Source organism: Marasmius oreades, chromosome 11 (genome assembly GCF_018924745.1).
Source record: "Marasmius oreades isolate 03SP1 chromosome 11, whole genome shotgun sequence".
Lineage (NCBI taxonomy): Eukaryota > Fungi > Basidiomycota > Agaricomycetes > Agaricales > Marasmiaceae > Marasmius > Marasmius oreades.
The window spans coordinates 967,080-989,006 of NC_057333.1; the positions used below are offsets into that span (position 1 = coordinate 967,080).

The window sequence follows — 21,927 nt, forward strand, 5'->3', positions numbered from 1 at the left end:
CCAAGTGGAGATAATTGAGCATTCACGCAAGAATTGAACTATTTTTTCTTGTCTTTTCTCTTGTTCTTTGATATTGAAGGTTATCAAAGTCTCGACGACGTCGAAATTTAGATTAACATAAACCTAGTAGCACAGCCAGCCAGTCTTATAAGAGACTACACTATTGGGTATACATATTTTCTACAAAAAACTGTGACAAGGATTTATATATGGGAACATGGCGGGTGGGTCAAAAGTGGATATAAAAGGAAATTTCTTCTCACCCTTAAGAAGCTCAAAAAATTAGCAACAGCCTAGTCCTCGTACCTCGGACTCGGAAATGGCTTTTACAGCACATGTGACATCTTTTCCCAGCGCGGCATGTCAAGGACCTTCCTCGTATTACGCCACTTCAGGGACCATGCCGTGTAATCTATCTATCTCCAGCTCCAGCGACGTTTGCTGGTTAATACAGACCTGGAACAGAACATGTGCCAGTGTTTTGGAGTATAAGTAGGTACTAGCTGCGAAGTTCCCGATATCCTGCTCCCCAGCCTCTCGAACTCGGATGGATCTCCTGAAGTCATTCTTGATACTCTTCATCTCGGTTTTTACCCTTCGCCTCCTCGTAAAGCGTCATCGTCGCTGGTTGCACCTACCTCCTGGACCAAAGGGCTTGCCTATCGTCGGAAATATCGTTGAAACACGAGCAATTGCGAACAGCAATGAGCCACCGTGGGTTACGTATTCCAAGTGGTCGGACATCTATGGCGACATATTCACTTTCCAAGTCCTTGGCTCCCGCACGGTCATTCTTAACTCATACAAAGCAATTATGGAGCTTCTGGAGCGCAGATCCTACAATTACTCTGACAGACCTTGCACGTATCATTCAATATCAATCAATTGTTCCATGACCTAACTGTTTATCCATGCGCGCAGCTCTGTCAATGCTCAACGATTTACTCAGGTTTGTCTCCTTGCTAATACCGATATATGTGAATACTAAGTCGTCACTGCAGGTGGAAGTGGCTGATTACTTGTAGGTGCTGGGCTCTTGTATTGCCGTTTCAACCTATGTCACCGATCTCCATCTCGTTCTTTCAGTTATGCGATACTCTGACTGGTGGAGGTATGTCAAAAATCCATCTGTTGCTTTGATTTTGAGGACTACCAAGTAATTCTTCTATTTGCATAGATTGCACCGGAAGACTGTTCACCAATCTTTCAACCATTCTCAAGTTCTACCAGAATACTACGACATTCAGAAGGAAAGAACCTCCTTATTGATACGGAAGCTAGCCACGTCGCCGAAAAATTTCTTCGAACATGTCAGGGCGTGAGTTGCAATCCTCCTCAAGTCTTCCAGGCAACTCAACATGAAAATAGGCATTCTGGAGAAACGATCCTTGAAATTGTGTACGGTTATCGCACTCAAGAAGATATCGATCTGTACGTTCAGCTGGTCGACGAGGCGATGCAGGGAATGAATGCATCAGGTGTCGGAATATATCTGGTCGACTATTTCCCGATACTAAAACACGTACCCGGTAAGCCCCCGACGCCTTGTCTCCCACGTTCAGTTCATATAATTACTTCGAAATCTCCGTCTCAAGCCTGGTTTCCGGGTGCAAGATTCAAAACCGAAGCTGAAGTGTGGGCTCGAAATGCAGATCGACTAGTCAACCTTCCATGGGAACTCATACAAAAACTCATGGTTGGTATTTTTTACTCTTTTTTCCATACCTCACCGATTAAGTTCACATTTGATCAGGACGAAGGAAGCGCCGTGCCCTGCTTCTGCACACGAAACTTGGAGAAATTCAGAAAAACAGCTACTTCAAACAACAATCTGGCCACGGATGAATTCATCAAGAACTGTGCTGCCACATCTTTTCTTGGTAAATATCAACAATATTTCATGCATGGTTTCTGACTCTGGAAATTTTAATTTGTTCAGGCGGTGCCGAGACTGTAGGTCACCGAAGGTTTCATTTGTGGATGCTCAACTCACGTCTCTACCTGTAGACCGTGTCGGCTGTTCTGTCTTTTATTCTAGCGATGGTGTTGAATCCTCGAATCCAAGCACGAGCACAAAAAGAACTCGATGAAATCACCGGTTCCGCCAGGCTACCGGAGTTCGCTGACCGTGAAAACTTGCCATATATCCACGCCATCCTTTTAGAGACATTAAGATGGAATCCTGTCACGCCAACTTTGACTGAAAGGGATTTCATTATTATTTACTAGTTTCACACACATTTTGGACTTTTACTATTATTTATTAGAAAAACCGTATATAAGGAGGGCAGGAAAGAGGGATTTTCCCAGCAACCTACGAGAGGAGACGCAGTTCACCTACTAGGATTCGCTTGAGATTTGACCTTTGCCCCAGTCTTCACTGAAGTTGGTGTTCTGTGTTTGGAAGGATAGATTAGATTATTGCAATTGAATTTGGTATTGGCATATTGTCTTGGAATTGAACTTCTGGATATTGAAGTCAATTTGGACTTATATTGAATTTGGATTGCTATTGTCTAGTTTGGATATTGAACTTGAAACCAAACTTCGGCGAAGACTTGTAAAAGCTTTGTTGAAAAGTCAGATATCGAATTTTGGGATTTGTGAATCATACTGTCACCCTTGTAGTGAAAGAACCTTGATTGAAATAACTATAAAACCGAAGACCCCACATATTCTATCTTTCTTGGTGCCTCTTAGTGAAAACTAAAGCCTTAAGAATACCGACCTCCACCCCTTACACTTGTGTATACTCTTCTTGGTGTGGTTTTGGTTTGTGCACTTCGTGCTTGAGGTGTGTTTACTAGCCATATTTAGTGGTGTTACACAGCGTTATTACCGTTCTGGATTATCTCGTTCTGCACTTCAAAACCATAAACAAGGGCAACTCTGAAAGGCAATATCACGGATATACTCTACTAGTATCTAAATAAACGCATTTTTAACATTTTTATATATAATATAATCAAAATGGGAACATAATATGAGGATTAGAGCAAGCCCAAGCTGCTAGTCAAAGCACGGGTCTATTTGTGGGTTAGTCGAAGTACGAAAAGTACGAATTACCTTATAGACGAGAGTCTTCGATGTTCCGAAACCTGTAGGAACCGATGAAGCAGCCTTTTAAAAACCTTCGTTCATTTGTATAGGCCTTGTCTCACTCGCAAATACTTGTAGCAAACATGGGGACACTTGATTTTACTAGCAATTTATTGATTTCTTCGATATTGGTTGAAAAGACGGAAACAACTCTTAGAAGTACATCTGGAAGTAACAATCGGACGGATGTAACTATCTAAAGTCCACTCCAGACTTAAGGAATGGAAACAATGCCGGTGGCTGTAACTTACAGCTGGAAACAAGAAAAGGGGCAGATGTCGACGATGTCCGGTCAGAAAGGATATTCTACCAGGAAAGAACCATAGGGACGATCCCTGGAATGTAGATCGAGCAGTTTTGGACTATTCCAGATCGGATAGAACAAGAGAGAACAAGGGAGCACATGGGGACTCACCTTGGAAACAAAAAAGGGGTCAGGTATCCACATGCAAATGTCAAAGATATCCGACTCGGAACAGGAATAAAGAAAATATGAGGAAAAGAAATAAGGAGTACTATATTCTGGACAGTTTTATATCTAATTGACATGTACTATACCTGATTAAGGGTACTTTGGTATCTCTGAAAGGGATTTCTCTATATTTTCGACTTTTTACCATATCTTCGACTTTTGATTATTATTTATTCGAAAAAGCGTATATAAGGAAGGGTGGTAGCAGCAGTATTTTCCCCAGTAACCTACGACAGAAGCCTAAGTGCTTTCACTAGGGGACTCTGGCTCATACTTTGCCCCACTTCTTCGAAGTTGGTGTTTGTATTTGGAAAAGATTAGATTTGAACTTTAATTTGACTTGAATTTGTTGCCACTTTGGTACTTGGAAACTTTGAACTTGTAGAGTCGCTTTGACTTGAATTTGAATTGAATTTGATAGTTCTATTTGAACTTAGAAAGAATTGAACACCTCCTTGAAGTAGTGAGCTTCGTAGAAAGCCTTTGTCATTTTGACTTGTGAACACAGAATTTGAATTTGTTTTGAACCATATAAAGCCCCACCTTTGAAGTCCTATCTTAGAGTTCTCAGTGAACCTTGCTGAGAGTGTCCATTGATACCGACCTCCACAAATCAACTACGCTAATTGCTAGTGTTGGGTTTGGTTTTGCGCACTTCGTGCTTGGAGTGTGTTTTGCTGCACCTAGTAGTAGTTTTTAGTGCCGTTAGTGAGATAGTCGAGGGTGGGCTTGATCTCGTTTTGTTTTCCTTGCAAGGGGGAGAAGCTTCAATCAGGCTTGGGATAGCATTCTCAATATCGATAGAAGGCGTAGAAGGCGCGATACTCAGTGGTTCAGAGTCCGAGGTACGAGGATGAGGCTGTTGCTAACTTTTCTGAGCTTCTTAAGGGTGAGAACATATTTCCTTTTATATCCACTTTTACCCCTTCTCTCACCACAACCGCCATGTCGCCCCGCTCCTCCCATGAAATCCCTCACAATTTTTTTTCTCTCTTTTTTCACTTCGCATAGTGTTAACATATTCAGTGCCTTTTTGTATTATAGTCTTCAATATATGTCTGCTTGATCTTCATCTTCTGTTCCAACTTATCCGATGATTCTACAATCATCCTTTTCACCCTTGTGCCTCAGACCAAATCTCGGTGCCCATTTTTTTGAAACATCCCACATTGAATATACTCATCATGATTTTCTAGGTCTATGCCAGCATAAAACATCTTCCTCGACTCGACTGGGTACTGTGAGTTTGACTGTAGAATGAGAGTGTGTTGCCTACTTGGAGATCAGATCGATGGTGCATTTCTCCCTTTTATGTTGTTGATAAACGTTCTATATCTATATCTGATTGATACTCAAAGGTGGAACATTCTTCGTTCCTCCTCTTCTTTTGCAGCCACGAATCAGTTGCTCCTGAAAGTTCGTCATTCACAACAGTTTTACCTCATCCATTACTGACAGATCGATTCAGTGGGAAAGGTGAAGAAGGAACGAGATCTTGACATCAACCACCTGTTGTTTGTCATAGATCAGAAGACTGTCGGAGAAGGACTTTCTGACAGTGCGATTGTTAAGAATGTGCGTTCTGTCCAGTGTTCCTGACTGAATACTATTCCTATCATGCAGGGTGCGTTTGCCCAGCTATGTAGCTCGAGATTAATATTAGTTCTGTTTCATTTTCGACAATAAGTTGCTATATGTCCACTGGTACTTCAAAGACAGCATCATCGACTGGACTAGGTTACAGCAAGTACCGTAAATCCACCATTTCGATTATTATTGAATCTCTACGTGTAGGTGGATCCCTAATTTCGCAGGGCCATATATCCATAGGTGATTTGACGAGTCTACTATTGTATACAGTATATGTTGGTAGTGGTTTACAAATGTTAACATACGTGGCCCCCGGAAAACCCCTGGTTCTCTGAGTCACTTCCCATAGTTCAAGCGTTATTTGTTTGAGCAAAATCGAGGATCGTCATGTCATGTCAACTAACATGGAAGGTAGAAGCCATGCACAATGCATGTTTCGAGAGAGGGCATGACGAGGGAGCCAAAGATACTGGGCAACCAGTTGTATTTGTCCTGATAGTGCTGACTGATAATTGACAAAGAGAGGGCAAGTTGACCTCTCAAACATTGGGTATGTAGCGATGCTACAGTAGATGCTAGAGTAAACAAGAGATAATGATACGAGAAACAACGATGAACGATGAGCGAGGGAAACAGCAATGTATGGGACGACAATGCAAGAGATAGACTCGAGAGACAACGACAACCGAGAGAAATGTTGATGTAGAGACGATGATGAATGATGAACAAAGGAAACAGTAATGTAGGGTATGACGACTCGAGAGAAATGGTGATGTGCAAGACGTGAGGGAGGCCCAAGAGAAATGATGATGTAGAGACAACGATGTGTGAGAGAGAGGGACGATGACAGACAATGACAACGTGCGAGAGAGACCATTGTTGTTTCCACCTGGTTTTCGTGAGGGCAGTGTTTCATTTCGGTAATGGATTCAGTAGATCAGGTTGAGCGGCAGGGGGATGTCAGAGCCAGTTGGCTTGAACCTTGATAACAACCTGAGAGACGTCAACAAAAACAAGGTAAATAACACTGTTCAGCCAACAGCACAATGTATGACATACCAAGAGAGTGGTGACACCTGATACACTCATTTTCCAACCAAGAAAGGTTCCTCACAAGGCTACAACAATTGAATCAGAGGGGATCTCACAGTATAGTGTAGACATATAAACAAGTGCACTCACCAATTTTTGGAGCTTAGAAGTGATAGCTGCTCTGCCAAGTTGGCTGTCAAGGGAAAGGAAAAGGAAAAGGTCAAGGTGAAAGGGCTGATCAAGAATTGAATCAGAGGGAGTCTCAGAATATAGTGTGAATATAGTAGCAAGTGTACTCACCAGTTTCCAGAGCTTGGAAGTGACAGCTGCTTCATCCAACTGGCTGTCGAGTGTAGAGGGTAAATCAGACATTGCCCAGCCCAGCGACGCGCGACCTGCATCCTATCTTATCGAATCTTATCGAATCTATTATCGTCATTGTATCGTCATGTCACTGTCACACTGATCTCCATCGGCTATGCTCGGCTGAGACGCCGCTTGTGGCGACTTTCCCGTTATAGTAAAGGTCCACTAAATCCCGGTAATAGAAAAGTAGGATTGACCGCCCTCGTCACCTCAGACTCGGCACCACCAGCAGTCCCCCGCTGGCCCACATACCACAATGTGGGACTTATGCAGACGATACGAAGATCCTACATAGGAGATCGGGCGACAAGGGGCGGGTTATCTATCCGAAGGAAAGAGCGGGATTAGTTGTCAGCAAATGTTTCGACCATGAACGACGTACTGGCGTTGATAAATGACTGTCCAAATGCCACGAGCTTGTTAGCCTCAGTAAATGGTACATTCTGAATATGGTCACTACACACCTGCCCAAACATCAGAATAGAAGTCGTAAAACATCAAGACAAGAAACGAACCTATCCATAAACATAAGGCTCGACCCTGCTGCAGCCATATCTGTTGTGCGAATTCTTCCCCTATCGCCTTCATTACCCAAATCCCACTCATCGCCGGAACCGGCTTGCACCCATCCAGTTGGGCTGCCACCTAGTCTCAACTTCAAGCCATCGCCTCTCTTATTCTTTCAGTTTTTGCTTTGAGTGGAGGATCCATGAGCTTCATTGTTGCCGAAAATGTCGGTTACTTTGCTAAACCACCCCTTTGAAGGAGTTGAAGATGGATCATAAGTATACGATGCAGATGATGGAACAGATGGATGGGCATAACGACGCTGGCGACATGCAGCATGAATCGCGCATCACGGTAGTGATGCATATGTGTTCACAGCCATTCCTTGATAAAGATTTTCAGAACAAATCCCCGAAAGCCTACCAATGACTCTACCTTCCAGTTCTTTGGCTATATTCGGTGAGTTGGAGTGGCGACGTCCATTTGTCCAATTCAGCTTGAGCATGAACCTGCAAGCTGAAGTAGTGAGAAGTAGGGTGACGACTGTTCAAACGTTCAAAGTGTGGCTGAACCGTTGGTTGGTAATTGCAGACCCGTGGGACAATAGGCACATGTTCAGCAAATCGGGCTGGATTTCCGATATCTGATCAGCTCAATCAATAAGATTTTTTTCCCTCTCGCATGTTGGAGATGTAACAAGGCTCAATTGACCTTTTTAAACACAAATTGACCTGAAACATAAGACTGTAATAGAGGCTGACCAAGACAACAGGACCAAGTGGAGATAATTGAGCATTCACGCAAGAATTGAACTATTTTTTCTTGTCTTTTCTCTTGTTCTTTGATATTGAAGGTTATCAAAGTCTCGACGACGTCGAAATTTAGATTAACATAAACCTAGTAGCACAGCCAGCCAGTCTTATAAGAGACTACACTATTGGGTATACATATTTTCTACAAAAAACTGTGACAAGGATTTATATATGGGAACATGGCGGGTGGGTCAAAAGTGGATATAAAAGGAAATTTCTTCTCACCCTTAAGAAGCTCAAAAAATTAGCAACAGCCTAGTCCTCGTACCTCGGACTCGGAAATGGCTTTTACAGCACATGTGACATCTTTTCCCAGCGCGGCATGTCAAGGACCTTCCTCGTATTACGCCACTTCAGGGACCATGCCGTGTAATCTATCTATCTCCAGCTCCAGCGACGTTTGCTGGTTAATACAGACCTGGAACAGAACATGTGCCAGTGTTTTGGAGTATAAGTAGGTACTAGCTGCGAAGTTCCCGATATCCTGCTCCCCAGCCTCTCGAACTCGGATGGATCTCCTGAAGTCATTCTTGATACTCTTCATCTCGGTTTTTACCCTTCGCCTCCTCGTAAAGCGTCATCGTCGCTGGTTGCACCTACCTCCTGGACCAAAGGGCTTGCCTATCGTCGGAAATATCGTTGAAACACGAGCAATTGCGAACAGCAATGAGCCACCGTGGGTTACGTATTCCAAGTGGTCGGACATCTATGGCGACATATTCACTTTCCAAGTCCTTGGCTCCCGCACGGTCATTCTTAACTCATACAAAGCAATTATGGAGCTTCTGGAGCGCAGATCCTACAATTACTCTGACAGACCTTGCACGTATCATTCAATATCAATCAATTGTTCCATGACCTAACTGTTTATCCATGCGCGCAGCTCTGTCAATGCTCAACGATTTACTCAGGTTTGTCTCCTTGCTAATACCGATATATGTGAATACTAAGTCGTCACTGCAGGTGGAAGTGGCTGATTACTTGTAGGTGCTGGGCTCTTGTATTGCCGTTTCAACCTATGTCACCGATCTCCATCTCGTTCTTTCAGTTATGCGATACTCTGACTGGTGGAGGTATGTCAAAAATCCATCTGTTGCTTTGATTTTGAGGACTACCAAGTAATTCTTCTATTTGCATAGATTGCACCGGAAGACTGTTCACCAATCTTTCAACCATTCTCAAGTTCTACCAGAATACTACGACATTCAGAAGGAAAGAACCTCCTTATTGATACGGAAGCTAGCCACGTCGCCGAAAAATTTCTTCGAACATGTCAGGGCGTGAGTTGCAATCCTCCTCAAGTCTTCCAGGCAACTCAACATGAAAAATAGGCATTCTGGAGAAACGATCCTTGAAATTGTGTACGGTTATCGCACTCAAGAAGATATCGATCTGTACGTTCAGCTGGTCGACGAGGCGATGCAGGGAATGAATGCATCAGGTGTCGGAATATATCTGGTCGACTATTTCCCGATACTAAAACACGTACCCGGTAAGCCCCCGACGCCTTGTCTCCCACGTTCAGTTCATATAATTACTTCGAAATCTCCGTCTCAAGCCTGGTTTCCGGGTGCAAGATTCAAAACCGAAGCTGAAGTGTGGGCTCGAAATGCAGATCGACTAGTCAACCTTCCATGGGAACTCATACAAAAACTCATGGTTGGTATTTTTTACTCTTTTTTCCATACCTCACCGATTAAGTTCACATTTGATCAGGACGAAGGAAGCGCCGTGCCCTGCTTCTGCACACGAAACTTGGAGAAATTCAGAAAAACAGCTACTTCAAACAACAATCTGGCCACGGATGAATTCATCAAGAACTGTGCTGCCACATCTTTTCTTGGTAAATATCAACAATATTTCATGCATGGTTTCTGACTCTGGAAATTTTAATTTGTTCAGGCGGTGCCGAGACTGTAGGTCACCGAAGGTTTCATTTGTGGATGCTCAACTCACGTCTCTACCTGTAGACCGTGTCGGCTGTTCTGTCTTTTATTCTAGCGATGGTGTTGAATCCTCGAATCCAAGCACGAGCACAAAAAGAACTCGATGAAATCACCGGTTCCGCCAGGCTACCGGAGTTCGCTGACCGTGAAAACTTGCCATATATCCACGCCATCCTTTTAGAGACATTAAGATGGAATCCTGTCACGCCACTCGGTACTTCCGGTTAATTGGAATTCCTTGTTTAACCACTAATAAACATTCAGCTGTTCCTCATCGTAGTGTGAATGATGACGTATATGAGGGATATCTCATACCTGGGGGTGCGGTAACCTTTAGTTTAAAATTGCTGCCCTCTAACAGTTTTTCAGGTTCAGCCATCATCGCTAATGCCTGGTAAACTGCTCCGAGCGCTGTTCACCTCAAAAGTACTGACCCTCTCTCAGGGCCGTTTTACGCAACGAATCTCTTTATGGTCCCGACACAGCCAATTTCAACCCAGACCGATTCATCAAACAGGACGGGAAATCTCTTCCTCCCAATCCCGAGTCCATTGCATTTGGGTTTGGTAGACGAAGCTGTCCTGGACGTCAATTTGCCCTCAACACAGTCTGGTTGACGATCACATACCTCCTCGCGAGTTTTACGATAGCTAAAGAAATTGATAACGAAGGCAAAGAAATCAATCCAGTGGTCGAATACATGGTTGGGCTTACCAGGTTTGTGTCATGTTTTCGAATGGGACGTAATTGCTGAAACGATACTAGCCACCCTCGTCCTTTTAACTGCCGATTCGTCCCAAGGCCATCGGCTCCATCGTTCAACCAATGAGTTTATGAAGAAGTCTGTATTTCTCCCCCCTCACCTTCACGGAATTCTGTCTTGTTAGTGCTACCGAATTTCTCATGCAATATCTATGCATGAATATCTACGAGTACAGTCCACACAATTGCTATAACTAAGGACTTATGATACTCTTCGAAAATATAACGTGACGGAACTAGGTTACTAGAAGCAGTGAAAACCTGTAACAGTACTTTCGCAATCGCCCTCCGGGATAATGTCAGTTGAAAAGAGATAACGGATGTCTTGGTCATTCGTGCTGCGACGGCCAATAGGCCACTCCAGAAGTTCTCAACCTCCCACTGCATTTGAATGTGTATGACCGCACTAAAGCACGCAGTATAGCAATGCATTCCAAGACGTACCAAAACAAGCTGAAAAAAACTGAAGCAGTCATTCATAAAGAGCCAGCCAGACTTCTGTTAATACCCGTCCAATTCTCTCCTCAGCTCTCCGACCCAAGCCATAACACAATACACAACACCTGCAGGAAGTACGCATTTCCATACAACCTCATTCCAATCCCATCGTCGACCTCCCCAACGACCTCCACGCCACCTTGGACCATGATCATCACAGAATCCCTCGTCCGTCTTCTTGTCTACTTGGACATTAACGTTGACCGAAGAACCTTTGCGACTTATTGGCCTACTATCTGATCCCGTGTCCCACCAGAGGTTACTAGTAACCCATATTTGAACAGAACGAGACATGCACGTTGTAGTCCCCACTATAGCCCACGTCGTTGCAGGCCGTGCTGTAACCTATAGGATCCATCGAAGTTATGTCAGGAAGAAAGGAAATCGATAGGAATCGCTCACGTCAAACAGTTGCATAGTAAATTGTGTCGCAGGCCAGCATATAGCTTGTAGCGCAAGGAGCCTGATCAATGTTGGTAGAGGGGGATAATAAACTCTCCATCGTGTCAAAAGACCGGTCGTAAGCGCAAGGCATTGAAAGCCGGTGAGGAGAGCCTGAAGGAGGTGTTAGCTTCTCATGAACACCAGCGGTAAAACAACACACCCATAAGATGGAAACGATATAATCCAACCTGTCCGGTCTATCCTGTGTCTTCGTGCTTAGCGCTACCTCCCCTTCATGATGAACTATGCACCAGGTACACCATATGATCCCAATGCATGCAGGTACGATGGAAAGAAGCCGAGAAAATTCAAATAGAAGTGGCGTCAAACGTGCTTGTAGCATATGCTGGGGAATTAATGGTTCCCCAGACGCGACCAGACGCGCAGTCGGCAGGTGTTTGGGCTAGAAAAGAATCAGGGACTCAGAACGAGATGAAGTTGAATGTTATTGAAAGAATGCTCACAGGTTCGTCCACTTCAGTCTCCGTTTCTCCTGCACCTCTCTCTCCGGGTTTGGTAGAAATCAATCTCTCACGTTCTCTAGCCTTTCCTTTCCCTTTAACCAGATTTGCGAAGGAGAAGGACGTCGGTGACGCTGCGAAGCTGAATATACGTGCTCGTAAGCTCATATTGACTGCCAAAGGCGATGCAGATGTGTATGAAGAGGAGCCGACTTTAGGGACGTGGCTGCTGTCGTACTGGTATGGATAGTCTGGAGGATCCTCATTCACATTGTCATGAACCTGAGAAGTGCTGGCGCCACCACGTTGTATCGAATAAACTTGTAAATTTGCATTAGAACTGCCGTTGGGAATTCCATATGGTCTGTTCCCTCCGCTCCCGAATGAAGTCGCGCTGTTTACTCGTTTCGATGCGAACGACGGCGTGCTGGCACGTCTTACACCACCTCCACGATGCCAAAGCATGTCATCGTCATCTGAATATGGATCATCGTCACCGCTGTCGACTAAGGTTGGATTTGGCATCGATAGCGGAATAATTGGAGAGGTCGGGGTTGCGGCGAGAGGGGAAAGAGGGGAGAGAGAGGGGAGAGAAAGCGTTGAAAGCGATGAGGTACGGTTTAGAACGTGGTTCAGGGAAGGAGATAACCTCGATCTATTCTTGACCGTCGCAGCCGTTATAGCCGTTGTTGTGAGAGGCGTTCGGCTCGTTGTCTTCGCCCGCCTCCGGCTACAAATCTGCTTTGCAATCACCAGACTCTCATCTTCAGATGACAACATCGTGGTCGATATGAATCCTCAAGAGATGGCAAGTTTGAAAAGAAAAAATGGGGAGCTTGGATATCTCATCGTCGCCCCTTTATCCTTGTCGACACAATGTCAAGCAAGCGACGTACGCACGCTAAATGGGTCTTGCAATTCTTTATCTCAGGAGGCATTCCTTACGACTTCCTCTCACGGGCTTGCAGCTAGATATCAATTCATATTTCGCAAACCGGGTTCAATGCAAACGTACTGCACGCTGATATCAACTTCTGAGGCTTGAACCTTGAAGGGCCTGAGCGTCAGGCATGAACGTTTGAACCTCAGGCTCCTCACTCTTTTCATCGTGCAAAATTCAAGTTATCACTCTACCTGGAACGTCTTCAACGCTCGTTTAATTGCACGTACGTTCGTGAATGTCCCGATAGCGATAAGCGGAGATGCTTCTCGAAGCTCAACAAATGATGCGACTTGATAGCCTTGACGAGAACTTCTTTTGGAACTATCGAAGTGACTTGTTTCGGGTTTCGGGACGTTTAGCGGCCTCACATTATCTGGTTCTTCGAAAGAGTCTGACCGCTTGCCCTGAGGCTGAGCCTGCGAAGCACAAGTCCGCTCCTCTGTGATGTTGCTTGGTATGGTTGATACTGTTGGGTGTATGTCCCGAAAGTGTCACCGACTCTTTGAGGAACCCGTACAGCAAGAGGTATAATTCTATGTGATCGTGTATAACCGTGTGAAGCTTAGGAGAGACCGGTCAAGACCTCGATGATTACACTGAAGATATCTTAGGCTGCTCGAACGCGGCGAGATACGTGGAGTTCTGCACCCTACTCACTTCATGTTTGAGAGACTACTCTGAATGGCCTTGAGGATCAAGTCGATGTTCAAAAACCAGGGCATAACTGCAGGCAGTCGGTGCACTGAGGAGAAGAGCTGGGGCGTTGAGCGGCGAAGTATGTAAGTATATCGCTGACGGTCCAACGTCTGATTATACCGAGGACGATAAGCTCGGAAGCACCCTGGGGCCCTGCGAATTACAATAGCGGAAAAAATTTTACACCGCATTACTCTCACATCGTGGAGGGTCTTATCTTTTTGTGAACAAACCCCGGTGCGTTTCTTCATGCTTCGTAGAGATCCTTGGGAAATCAAGTCTGCAAGAGCCTATGGATGCCTCACTCAAATAGAGCGACCGGAAGCCAGGAAATTCGAGATTCTTAACCTCCTCAAACCAGGTGGACGCGAGACGCAGCGAAAGCGAAATGTCTTGCTAGCATATCTGATATATATGAAGGTGGAGTAATTTATCAGTCCGATGAAGAGCTTCACACGGTTTTTCCGACCTTTCGCTTCAAGGTAATGTTCAACCTTCTCGGCTCTTTTCGAGGCGGCTGTCTGATCATAGAATATTATCATTAGGAATTTAAACCCTTCTTGGACCCCGGAGGATACTGAAGGATCCGACGTACGATGGTGACGTGCCTACTATTCTATGTACGCCGGCGCATGTCAGATAGCGCACCTACATCCATCGTGACCTCGGGCTCGTACCTGTCAGCGGGCCTTCGCTGGCCCACATCATACACCTTGTTGCCAGGCAAGTTGCTGATGCGTCCTGGGCAGAATAACGAGGGGTGTTGGGCCTTGCAGACTGCAGTCCTGTCCCAAAAAGACCGTGTGCCACGTCTGAAAGGTCTTGTTTCCAACCACAAAGTCAATTGTTGACTAGAGAAAACATGGGAGCGAACGGTGAAATGTACGAATCTCGAATCTCGGATGTTCGTGGGAACGTTGATCGATGATCGCGATCGATCCTTCCTTTTGGTTAGTACATTCCGAGCAGCCCGAGATCCGGGATGCAAATTTAAATGCCCGCAATCTGGACCCCTCGTATCCAGTCCCTCATCGTAAAAATCTCTTGGTGCCTCCAGTTACCATGAAGGAAAGCGAGGTTGGACCAATCACCACAGGAACCGTCGATTTCCATGTCGGAGGCCGTGTCTTCAAGACGTGGTACAGGATCGTTGGAGTTTTGAAGAGCAGCAAGACGCGACCACTTGTTATCCTCCATGGCGGTCCTGGCATGAATTATCTCTAGTACGTTTCCGTTTTCTTGCCACGAAAATGTAAACTGATTTCTACTGCAACCTGTACAGCATGAGGTATAGCTTCAACTTGTGCGATGTTTTCCACTTGAATTAATAAAACCGTCTACTATCCCAGCCCTCATGATAGATTGTACCAAGATGCCGAGTGAGACGATGTCTAACTCAGCTAATGACTGCTTAAATACTTACTACAGTCATGTCTCAACAGGATTCCCGTTGTTTACTACAACCAGATCGGCCTACGTGATTATCCTGACTCCCCGGCCGAATTCTGGACGATAGATTTGTTCAACGACGAGCTCGAAAACCTCCTGAAATGTTTGGATATCGAGGACGATTTTGATTTGTTGGGACATTCCTGGGGAGGTACACAAATCAGCAGTGAAACGAGCGTCTACATTCTCAACTTATTTTTTACAGGCGTATTTGGGAGCGACTATGCGGCTAGGCGCGAACATCCAGGGCTCAAACACCTAGTCCTTGCTAACACATTCTGTGCGGCCAAACTCTATGTTAGCGGTGTGGAATTTTGGATCGAACAATTACCTCCTGCTCTGTCGGACATCATGAAGAATAAGGACAAATACACTAAAGAAGAAGTAGACAAGGCGAACGAAGTTTACAACAACTTGCATATATGCAGTTTAAAGCCATGGCCAGCGGATTTGTTATCCTCTCTCGCCCATAGCAACGGCAACAGTGAGTCTTTGGAGAACTTACAAGGGGAGTATCGTCTCGCTCACAGTCTACAGGTCATCCCGATTTTAGGATGAGAAAACGGCTGAACAGCTGGAATGTCATTGATGATTTGCACAAGGTTTCCTGCCCAACTCTTCTCCTCAGTTCCCCCGACGACGACATGTGGGCGCCTGCAGTGCGGCCGTTTTTCGACCATATCCCCAATTGCAAATGGGTAGACATGGAGACCGCAACACATTTACCCATGTATGAAGATCCCGAGAGGTAAGTCGTTGATGCTATGACCTCCTCAATGGCACTAATGAGTCACGCCTAGGTACTTCGATATTTTGCGTACTTTTTTAACTGAAGTCTAGGTTGCATCGATTATGCTGTAAAGGTACCCCGGCGGGCCTGTAGTACTGTATATCGCCGACAATGAACCGACCTTGAACAACCAGTATGCGTGCATCCAATCCGAGCTACCTTTATCTGAGCTTAGGGATCAACGTCAACGACACAAGTTCAGGAGGCGCGGTATTTGGTGAATACAACGGTGGAACCAAATCACACTCAGCTCTTCGCGACTTTCATTTAGCGTGACTTCCAACCATTGAACGTCTCCATTTCTAGTGGACACGCAGCCCGGATACCAGCTAACCACCTGCCCTGTTTCAGGACGCCGACACATTGAACCCTTTAGCGACGAATCTAAACCTTCCGGTAGCCTTGCCGCTGAGTTGGGTTATCGTCGTAAGTTATGGCTTAATTTCTGAAGAAAAACGACAACGCCAACTAAAAGTTACATTACCCCGTCCACCGACGGGCTTGAATCAAGAATATCTGGAATTGTACACATATCATAACAAAGTCAAATCAGATGTAAAACATCGTTTCTTGAAGTAATGGGTGCACCTAAAAAACGCGCCAAATCAGCATCAAAACTATCCACGCCAAAGAGAGAGAGAGAGCCTGAAACTCACCCCATGACCCCACGCCTTCCGCGCAGCTTCATAGACCCTCTGTCTCTCCGCCTCCTTATCACTTCTGCCGGACGAGCTAGCCCTTTCCGAGCCTTCGCCAACGAGAAAGTCATTCAAGTAGCATCGACCCCTCTCACAAGCCAGATCAGCGTAATACGCTGGCGGAACAAGACTCACAGATCTCGTAGCACGAGCGTAGAGATAACTAGTGTCATGAGTGCCTTGTTGAACTTCGTCTGCTGTGAACCTGTTCTCATCGTAGATGACCACATAGTGTGTGGGTCGAACGGTTCCTTTGATTCCAGCGTGTGCTTGTAGATAAAAGTCAAAGTCAAATCTGTTGATATGGGGGTCAATATCGGAGATCGAGAAGAACGGTCGTTTCATCGAGACTCACACTCCTGTTACACCTTTATCGACGACCGTTCCAGGACGGGTGTTCCCGTTAGAGGCTGCATGAGCGTTATCCGTCGGGAAGAACCTAGAATACGGCAAAAACATAATCGGTCGGTCACATGGCGAAATGTATATGTGTAAAGGTAACCAACCGGGCATGATGTCGTTTGCCGCAGATAATGATCGAGATTTGAGGACGGTATGATTTTCGAGTAGCCGTGTTGAATCTCTTGCACGCTTCTAGAATTTGCGACAGCTCATTGGAGATGACAGTGTCGTATTGACCCTTAAACAGACGTTAGATATATTCTCCGGAGGTATCGACAACTAACCTCTGAAACCCCATCTCGGAATACGAAAATCCTTTCTGGAAGAGCTTTAACACGTTTCTCGTAGGCCAATAGACGTTCGACCATCATTTCGCGTAAATCTACCACCATCTACACAGAATTACTTGCATTGGCGGAAGAAGAATGTATTCGATTTTTTTACCTCTCGGATTTCATGAGTCCGCTGAATCCTCAAACTCGCAGGAAATTGAACGAAATCCTCGTCTACGTTGGCTACGACAGCCGCGATAGAAGGTGTACCGTCTTTGCTCCCTGGACCTCGATGGGTAACATCAATTCCGACCATCATCGTCTTTTTCTTCTGGAGCCATCTCATGGCATCACGGTCCAACTGAAACAGAAAAGATCTCTTTAGTGTATGGTAAAGCCACAATGCCCGATCGGCCATACCCGATGATTAACCCCGCCAAGCTTAGTGTTCACTTTCAAAGCGACATTAGACAGATACTGGTCTAGCTGGTTCCTGTTGGGATTCATGGCTTTCTGGAGCTGGAGGTGTACAGTGCTGACGCCCAATTCAGAGTCGCATATTTTCTGATCGTTGAAAAGATTCAGTAATTTGTTAAGCGCAGATGAAAGGAGATATACCTTGATACCCGGATAGATGTAATTATCAACATTCGCCAACAGGACTAGAATGAAACCAGGCTTTGACACGCTCTCTTTCTCCCTCTCGGTACGAATAGCTTTACGAATGAGATGAAGTGCCCCTTGTCGCGTCGGATCGTCCCTAGTGGCTGGGGGTAAATTTTCCGTAGGGAACAACCGAGGTAGGGTCGTGGGCATCCGTATCCCTTTGCTGACAAGCTTGTTGTTAAACGCATCCCGAAGGGGAGCGAGGTCTTGCGGGTTCGATACGTATCTGTTAATATCCCCATCTCTCACCACCATGATCCACCAGTTTGTGACCGTAGCCGGACGATAAAATTTCACGTCACCAGCAACATTCCAACTTCCGTTGTTTGCGGTGGAGGAACGGCCTGGATACTCTATCCTTGGAGGAGTGAGTTCCCTAGCGGGGACGACGGCCATCTCGTTGCTAACAGTGATCCCGAAAGAGGTGGCAGGCGCCTGAGGAGGAAGTAATCCCAGCTTGTGGAATCCTTCACCAACGATAGACTGAGCATTATAGGTCGGAGTGTTACAAGCAACGGTTATCATCTTCTTCGTTTCGGCACTGTTGAGCTTCTCGCGATACGGTTGGCCAGGTTCGATCATACAGAGCTCTGCCGGCACGTAGACGGGTGTCTTTTTCGTCGGACCTCGCAAATCGATGATGGGAACATCGGCAGGGTGACGAAGTGGGAACCTTGGGTACTCTAAATGTTATCATCCGAGTTAGTCAATATTTTTCCTCGATTCACCAGGTTCCAGTTACATACCTTTCCTGAAATAGTTCTCGACAGATGTCTTGCCGTATCGTTCATGGTTGAAGAACGTATTTCTGGCGGACGTGGTACCGATAGCATATACTTTGGATCGCTTCTTATATCCTAGGTAACTGGTTGTTACCCTGATGCTTCTGGCGAGGGCTGGAGGTAAGGTGGGCATCGCCCCGTGTGCTCTTTGATCGAAGGCGAGTAAGGCATCGGCCATGTTGTCAGGGAGGTCGATAAAGGCAGCCATACAGGCGTTACTTCAATATGAAGATTCATCATTCTAAACCAGTTGTTGGTCGGTAAACGGGACTCACACATTCACCATGAGCTGCTTGTACGAAGGCCGTACTGAAGCATAGAACCCTTGAATAGCAACCACTCCAAAGCCGAGTACATGTTTCTGAGATGAAAGGGGGAAGAAATATTTGTTTCTGTCCTGTCCCATTCGAATACCAGTTTGAGATGCACGTCTTTGCAGAACGAGATTGAGGGCGCCAATGAGAGGGGCAGGATCATAGTCTCGGTAATCCGCTTGGCCCTTCATGTATCTGTGTGAAAAAGAGGGTGAATGAGCATATAACAGGAATGAGAGAAGGGAGTCCACCTGGTAAGTTCGTTTGTATCGAGCTTCCGAACAAACGTAAACGAAATTGTGTACGTTCTGGAATTCTCCCGAGGTGCAGTTTCTCCTTCTTCAGTATATACCAGAGAGATTGCCATATCCCGAGGGAGTAAACTGGAGGACACCAGCCTTTGGCTACCATCATGGGCAATTTGATTCAGAAAAGGCTGGAAGTGAGGATGTTCCTCGAGAAGATGGAAGATCCGTGTCTTGATTCGCTTGATGCTCGTCTCGGGACTGATTTGAACTTGGTAGTCGTAAACCACGCAGTCCTTCGGAACCCTTACTGGAAAGAAATTCGCTCGAAGGGTGACTGGGTTTCCTCGCGTTCCAAAGCCAGGGCGAAGAGGGCGTACTGGGCTGGTTACTTGGAGGCTGTTGAATCTCTCTATAACGCCTTTGAGTTCGTTGTCTGCTAGACGCTCGTCCATTCGAAGAGGGGTGTTTGGGCTGAATATTCCCTGTGGTCCAGCACCTCCTCGACTCGGACCACCTCCGCCACCTCGTCTAAAGTCACCACCGCCACCGCGATCTTGGCCGCGCCCTCCAGAACCACGACCTGGACTGTAAGCACGGTTACCACGACCTTCGTACCCTCCAGAGCCTCGTCCTGGACTGTTTCCACGGTTACCGCCACCTTCACCTCTTGGTCTTCCACGAGGATATCCGCTCATCTTGAGATGGTGGTTGTATGTTTAGAGGTTCTGTTGAGCGAGAGTATTTGAGGTCTCAGTTGCCATTACTGCGGTGAGTGACTGTTGGGCGCGTGTATGGGCGGAGCCGCAGAGTAAACCTTATTTATGAGCACTCGATCCACGATATCTAGATGTGTAAAACTCTCACAAAAACGAAAGACCACACGACACCCCTGCGGAGGAAAGATCGTCTGGCCAAGGGTGCAACGATGCAAAGCGCAGTATGATGGGATGGAAGATCAAAGTGCTGTGTTGACTGCGGTACGGTGCACAACGCGAAAAGAATTGAGAAGACGTTGATCAAAGCATGGCGCAGCACAAAGGAAGGCGGTCCGGGTTCCGGGTTTTTACAACCTTTTACTTACTCAGACAGTAGACTACTTGTTCAAACCATAACGATCCCAATATGCTCGCATCTTAACCAACTCGTCTTCCATCTTGTTTTCCGCCAACCACATCATCAAATCGCGCATTTTCAATATCGCCTTAACACGTCCTTTCCCAACAATCCCCTCAACCTCCTTAACCGCACTCCCAACACCATCTCGTCCAACCTCTTCTCGATCCAAACACTGAACAACACCTACTACCTCTCCACCTTGTTTTCCTATCAACTCAATAGAACCTCGAACGGCCTTACCCGAGGTCATCACATCGTCCAAAACAACAACCCGCTTCCCAGCGACAGATACACCGACCATATTCCCGCCCTCTCCATGATCCTTCACTTCTTTCCTGTCATACGCCAGTCCCACCGATACCTGGTGTTGGTTGAAAAGTTCCATGACAGTCATGGCAGCCAAAGGAATACCCTTATACGCCGGGCCGAAGAGTACGTCGAACTGAGGGATAGGATTCTCGGATTCAAGTTGGGTATTGACGATCGTTGATGCGAACGCTTTGGCCAGAGCCGAGATAATGGGTCCAGTGTTTAAAAGCCCTGAATTAAAAAAATATGGGGCTTCTCTGAGCTTTTATGGGTCAATGGCAACCGAAAGAGCTTCGTGTAAGGTAACCTCACCTTCCTGATTTTAGCGTGAATGTCCCAAACTTGAGAGCCCCAACAGACATCGCTTTGTCGATAAGGTCGGCTTGATATGGCTGGAGCTCCGACATCGTGGAGTCTTTTGCGTTGTAAGAGGACGGGTTCGAACTGCTGTCGATGGTCGAAGAAATGAGTAAAAGTGCAATCACCGTTCACGATGTGCTATCAGAGGTGATCGGCATTTTCCAGCCGGCACCTATGTGACGGAAACAAGTTGGGCCTGTTATGGGCTGCAGGGGTCAACATGATAATAAACTCATGTTATTCTACAAGGAATCCAAAAGCAATGATCATCGTTATATGGATCCCTCTTTCCTCCCCTTTTTCGATCATTCACATCGCATCTTCTTCGTTACATCATTCAAACCAAGTTCCTCGTCCCCACACCCCCCGAGCTCTCATACATCTGATCATCGAGAATTATTGTGAAGGGCACGCATCTGGATCTGGATCAAGCTCCTAAAAGAGGCCAGTCCACAACTCCAGTGCAGTACCTTTCCTCAGTAAATTTAGAAACAGATCGGCCTGCCGGATTTAAGATGAGCGCTACACGTCTTCGGGGAATGGGCCTGATGCTGATGTTTTTGTGATAGATACAACACGCCAAAGTGTCTCCGGCGTTAATCGCAATTGAAAATCAAGGCGGGTGTACGATACCTCGATGGACGTGCGCAAGTCTGAGTCAGACGGGAGCGATGGTGTTCATCAGGGTTGTTTCCACAGGAGATGGATGTCTATCGGAAGGATCGAAGATTTGGCACAAGCTTGAACAAGCTCCTCGAGATCTCTTCTTCTCGCGAACCTCAAGGAATCGGGTAGAAGGTAATGAAAAAGGTTGCGTCAGAATCTATAGGAAAAGAGGAGACAAGAAATAGTGAGATCAATCAGAGAATGGGCGGCCAAGTCTTTCCGACACA

General features: G+C 46.0%; 6 protein-coding genes across 6 annotated transcripts; 3 read left to right on the plus strand and 3 right to left on the minus strand.

Annotated features, from left to right (window-relative positions):
• Positions 1 to 361: 361 nt before the first annotated feature.
• E1B28_003142 (uncharacterized protein) lies at positions 362 to 2,229 on the plus strand (the record flags this gene model as incomplete). Its single annotated transcript, XM_043160106.1, has 9 exons — positions 362 to 864; positions 922 to 949; positions 1,026 to 1,111; positions 1,178 to 1,318; positions 1,369 to 1,529; positions 1,596 to 1,696; positions 1,754 to 1,880; positions 1,940 to 1,953; positions 2,008 to 2,229. Exons 1-9 carry the CDS (start codon positions 548 to 550, stop codon positions 2,227 to 2,229), a joined length of 1,197 nt encoding a protein of 398 aa, XP_043002062.1. The 5' UTR covers positions 362 to 547.
• A 5,972-nt stretch (positions 2,230 to 8,201) lies between these two features.
• Positions 8,202 to 10,899, plus strand: E1B28_003143 (uncharacterized protein). The gene is made up of 14 exons (XM_043160107.1): positions 8,202 to 8,700; positions 8,762 to 8,789; positions 8,842 to 8,861; positions 8,927 to 8,951; positions 9,018 to 9,158; positions 9,210 to 9,370; positions 9,437 to 9,537; positions 9,595 to 9,721; positions 9,781 to 9,794; positions 9,849 to 10,038; positions 10,089 to 10,145; positions 10,194 to 10,218; positions 10,269 to 10,541; positions 10,590 to 10,899. The coding sequence occupies exons 1-14, from the start codon at positions 8,388 to 8,390 to the stop codon at positions 10,651 to 10,653; spliced, it is 1,539 nt and encodes a 512-aa protein (XP_043002063.1). The 5' UTR covers positions 8,202 to 8,387; the 3' UTR covers positions 10,654 to 10,899.
• An 86-nt stretch (positions 10,900 to 10,985) lies between these two features.
• On the minus strand, positions 10,986 to 12,881 carry E1B28_003144 (uncharacterized protein). The gene is made up of 5 exons (XM_043160108.1): positions 11,993 to 12,881; positions 11,689 to 11,931; positions 11,487 to 11,639; positions 11,318 to 11,429; positions 10,986 to 11,266 (listed from the first exon to the last, which is right to left on the minus strand). The coding sequence occupies exons 1-5, from the start codon at positions 12,767 to 12,769 to the stop codon at positions 11,088 to 11,090; spliced, it is 1,464 nt and encodes a 487-aa protein (XP_043002064.1). The 5' UTR covers positions 12,770 to 12,881; the 3' UTR covers positions 10,986 to 11,087.
• Positions 12,882 to 14,641: 1,760 nt separating this feature from the next.
• Positions 14,642 to 16,001, plus strand: E1B28_003145 (uncharacterized protein). Its single transcript, XM_043160109.1, has 7 exons — positions 14,642 to 14,851; positions 14,911 to 14,916; positions 14,978 to 15,007; positions 15,071 to 15,228; positions 15,283 to 15,561; positions 15,615 to 15,825; positions 15,878 to 16,001. The coding sequence occupies exons 1-7, from the start codon at positions 14,691 to 14,693 to the stop codon at positions 15,915 to 15,917; spliced, it is 885 nt and encodes a 294-aa protein (XP_043002065.1). The 5' UTR covers positions 14,642 to 14,690; the 3' UTR covers positions 15,918 to 16,001.
• A 415-nt stretch (positions 16,002 to 16,416) lies between these two features.
• Positions 16,417 to 19,944, minus strand: E1B28_003146 (uncharacterized protein; the record flags this gene model as incomplete). The annotated part of the gene is made up of 11 exons (XM_043160110.1): positions 16,417 to 16,455; positions 16,524 to 16,860; positions 16,921 to 17,004; positions 17,072 to 17,205; positions 17,252 to 17,359; positions 17,412 to 17,600; positions 17,660 to 17,803; positions 17,858 to 18,588; positions 18,652 to 18,905; positions 18,963 to 19,196; positions 19,253 to 19,944. The coding sequence occupies 11 exons, from the start codon at positions 19,942 to 19,944 to the stop codon at positions 16,417 to 16,419; spliced, it is 2,946 nt and encodes a 981-aa protein (XP_043002066.1).
• A 398-nt stretch (positions 19,945 to 20,342) lies between these two features.
• On the minus strand, positions 20,343 to 21,081 carry E1B28_003147 (uncharacterized protein; the record flags this gene model as incomplete). Its single annotated transcript, XM_043160111.1, has 2 exons — positions 20,343 to 20,931; positions 20,987 to 21,081. The coding sequence occupies 2 exons, from the start codon at positions 21,079 to 21,081 to the stop codon at positions 20,343 to 20,345; spliced, it is 684 nt and encodes a 227-aa protein (XP_043002067.1).
• Positions 21,082 to 21,927: the final 846 nt, after the last annotated feature.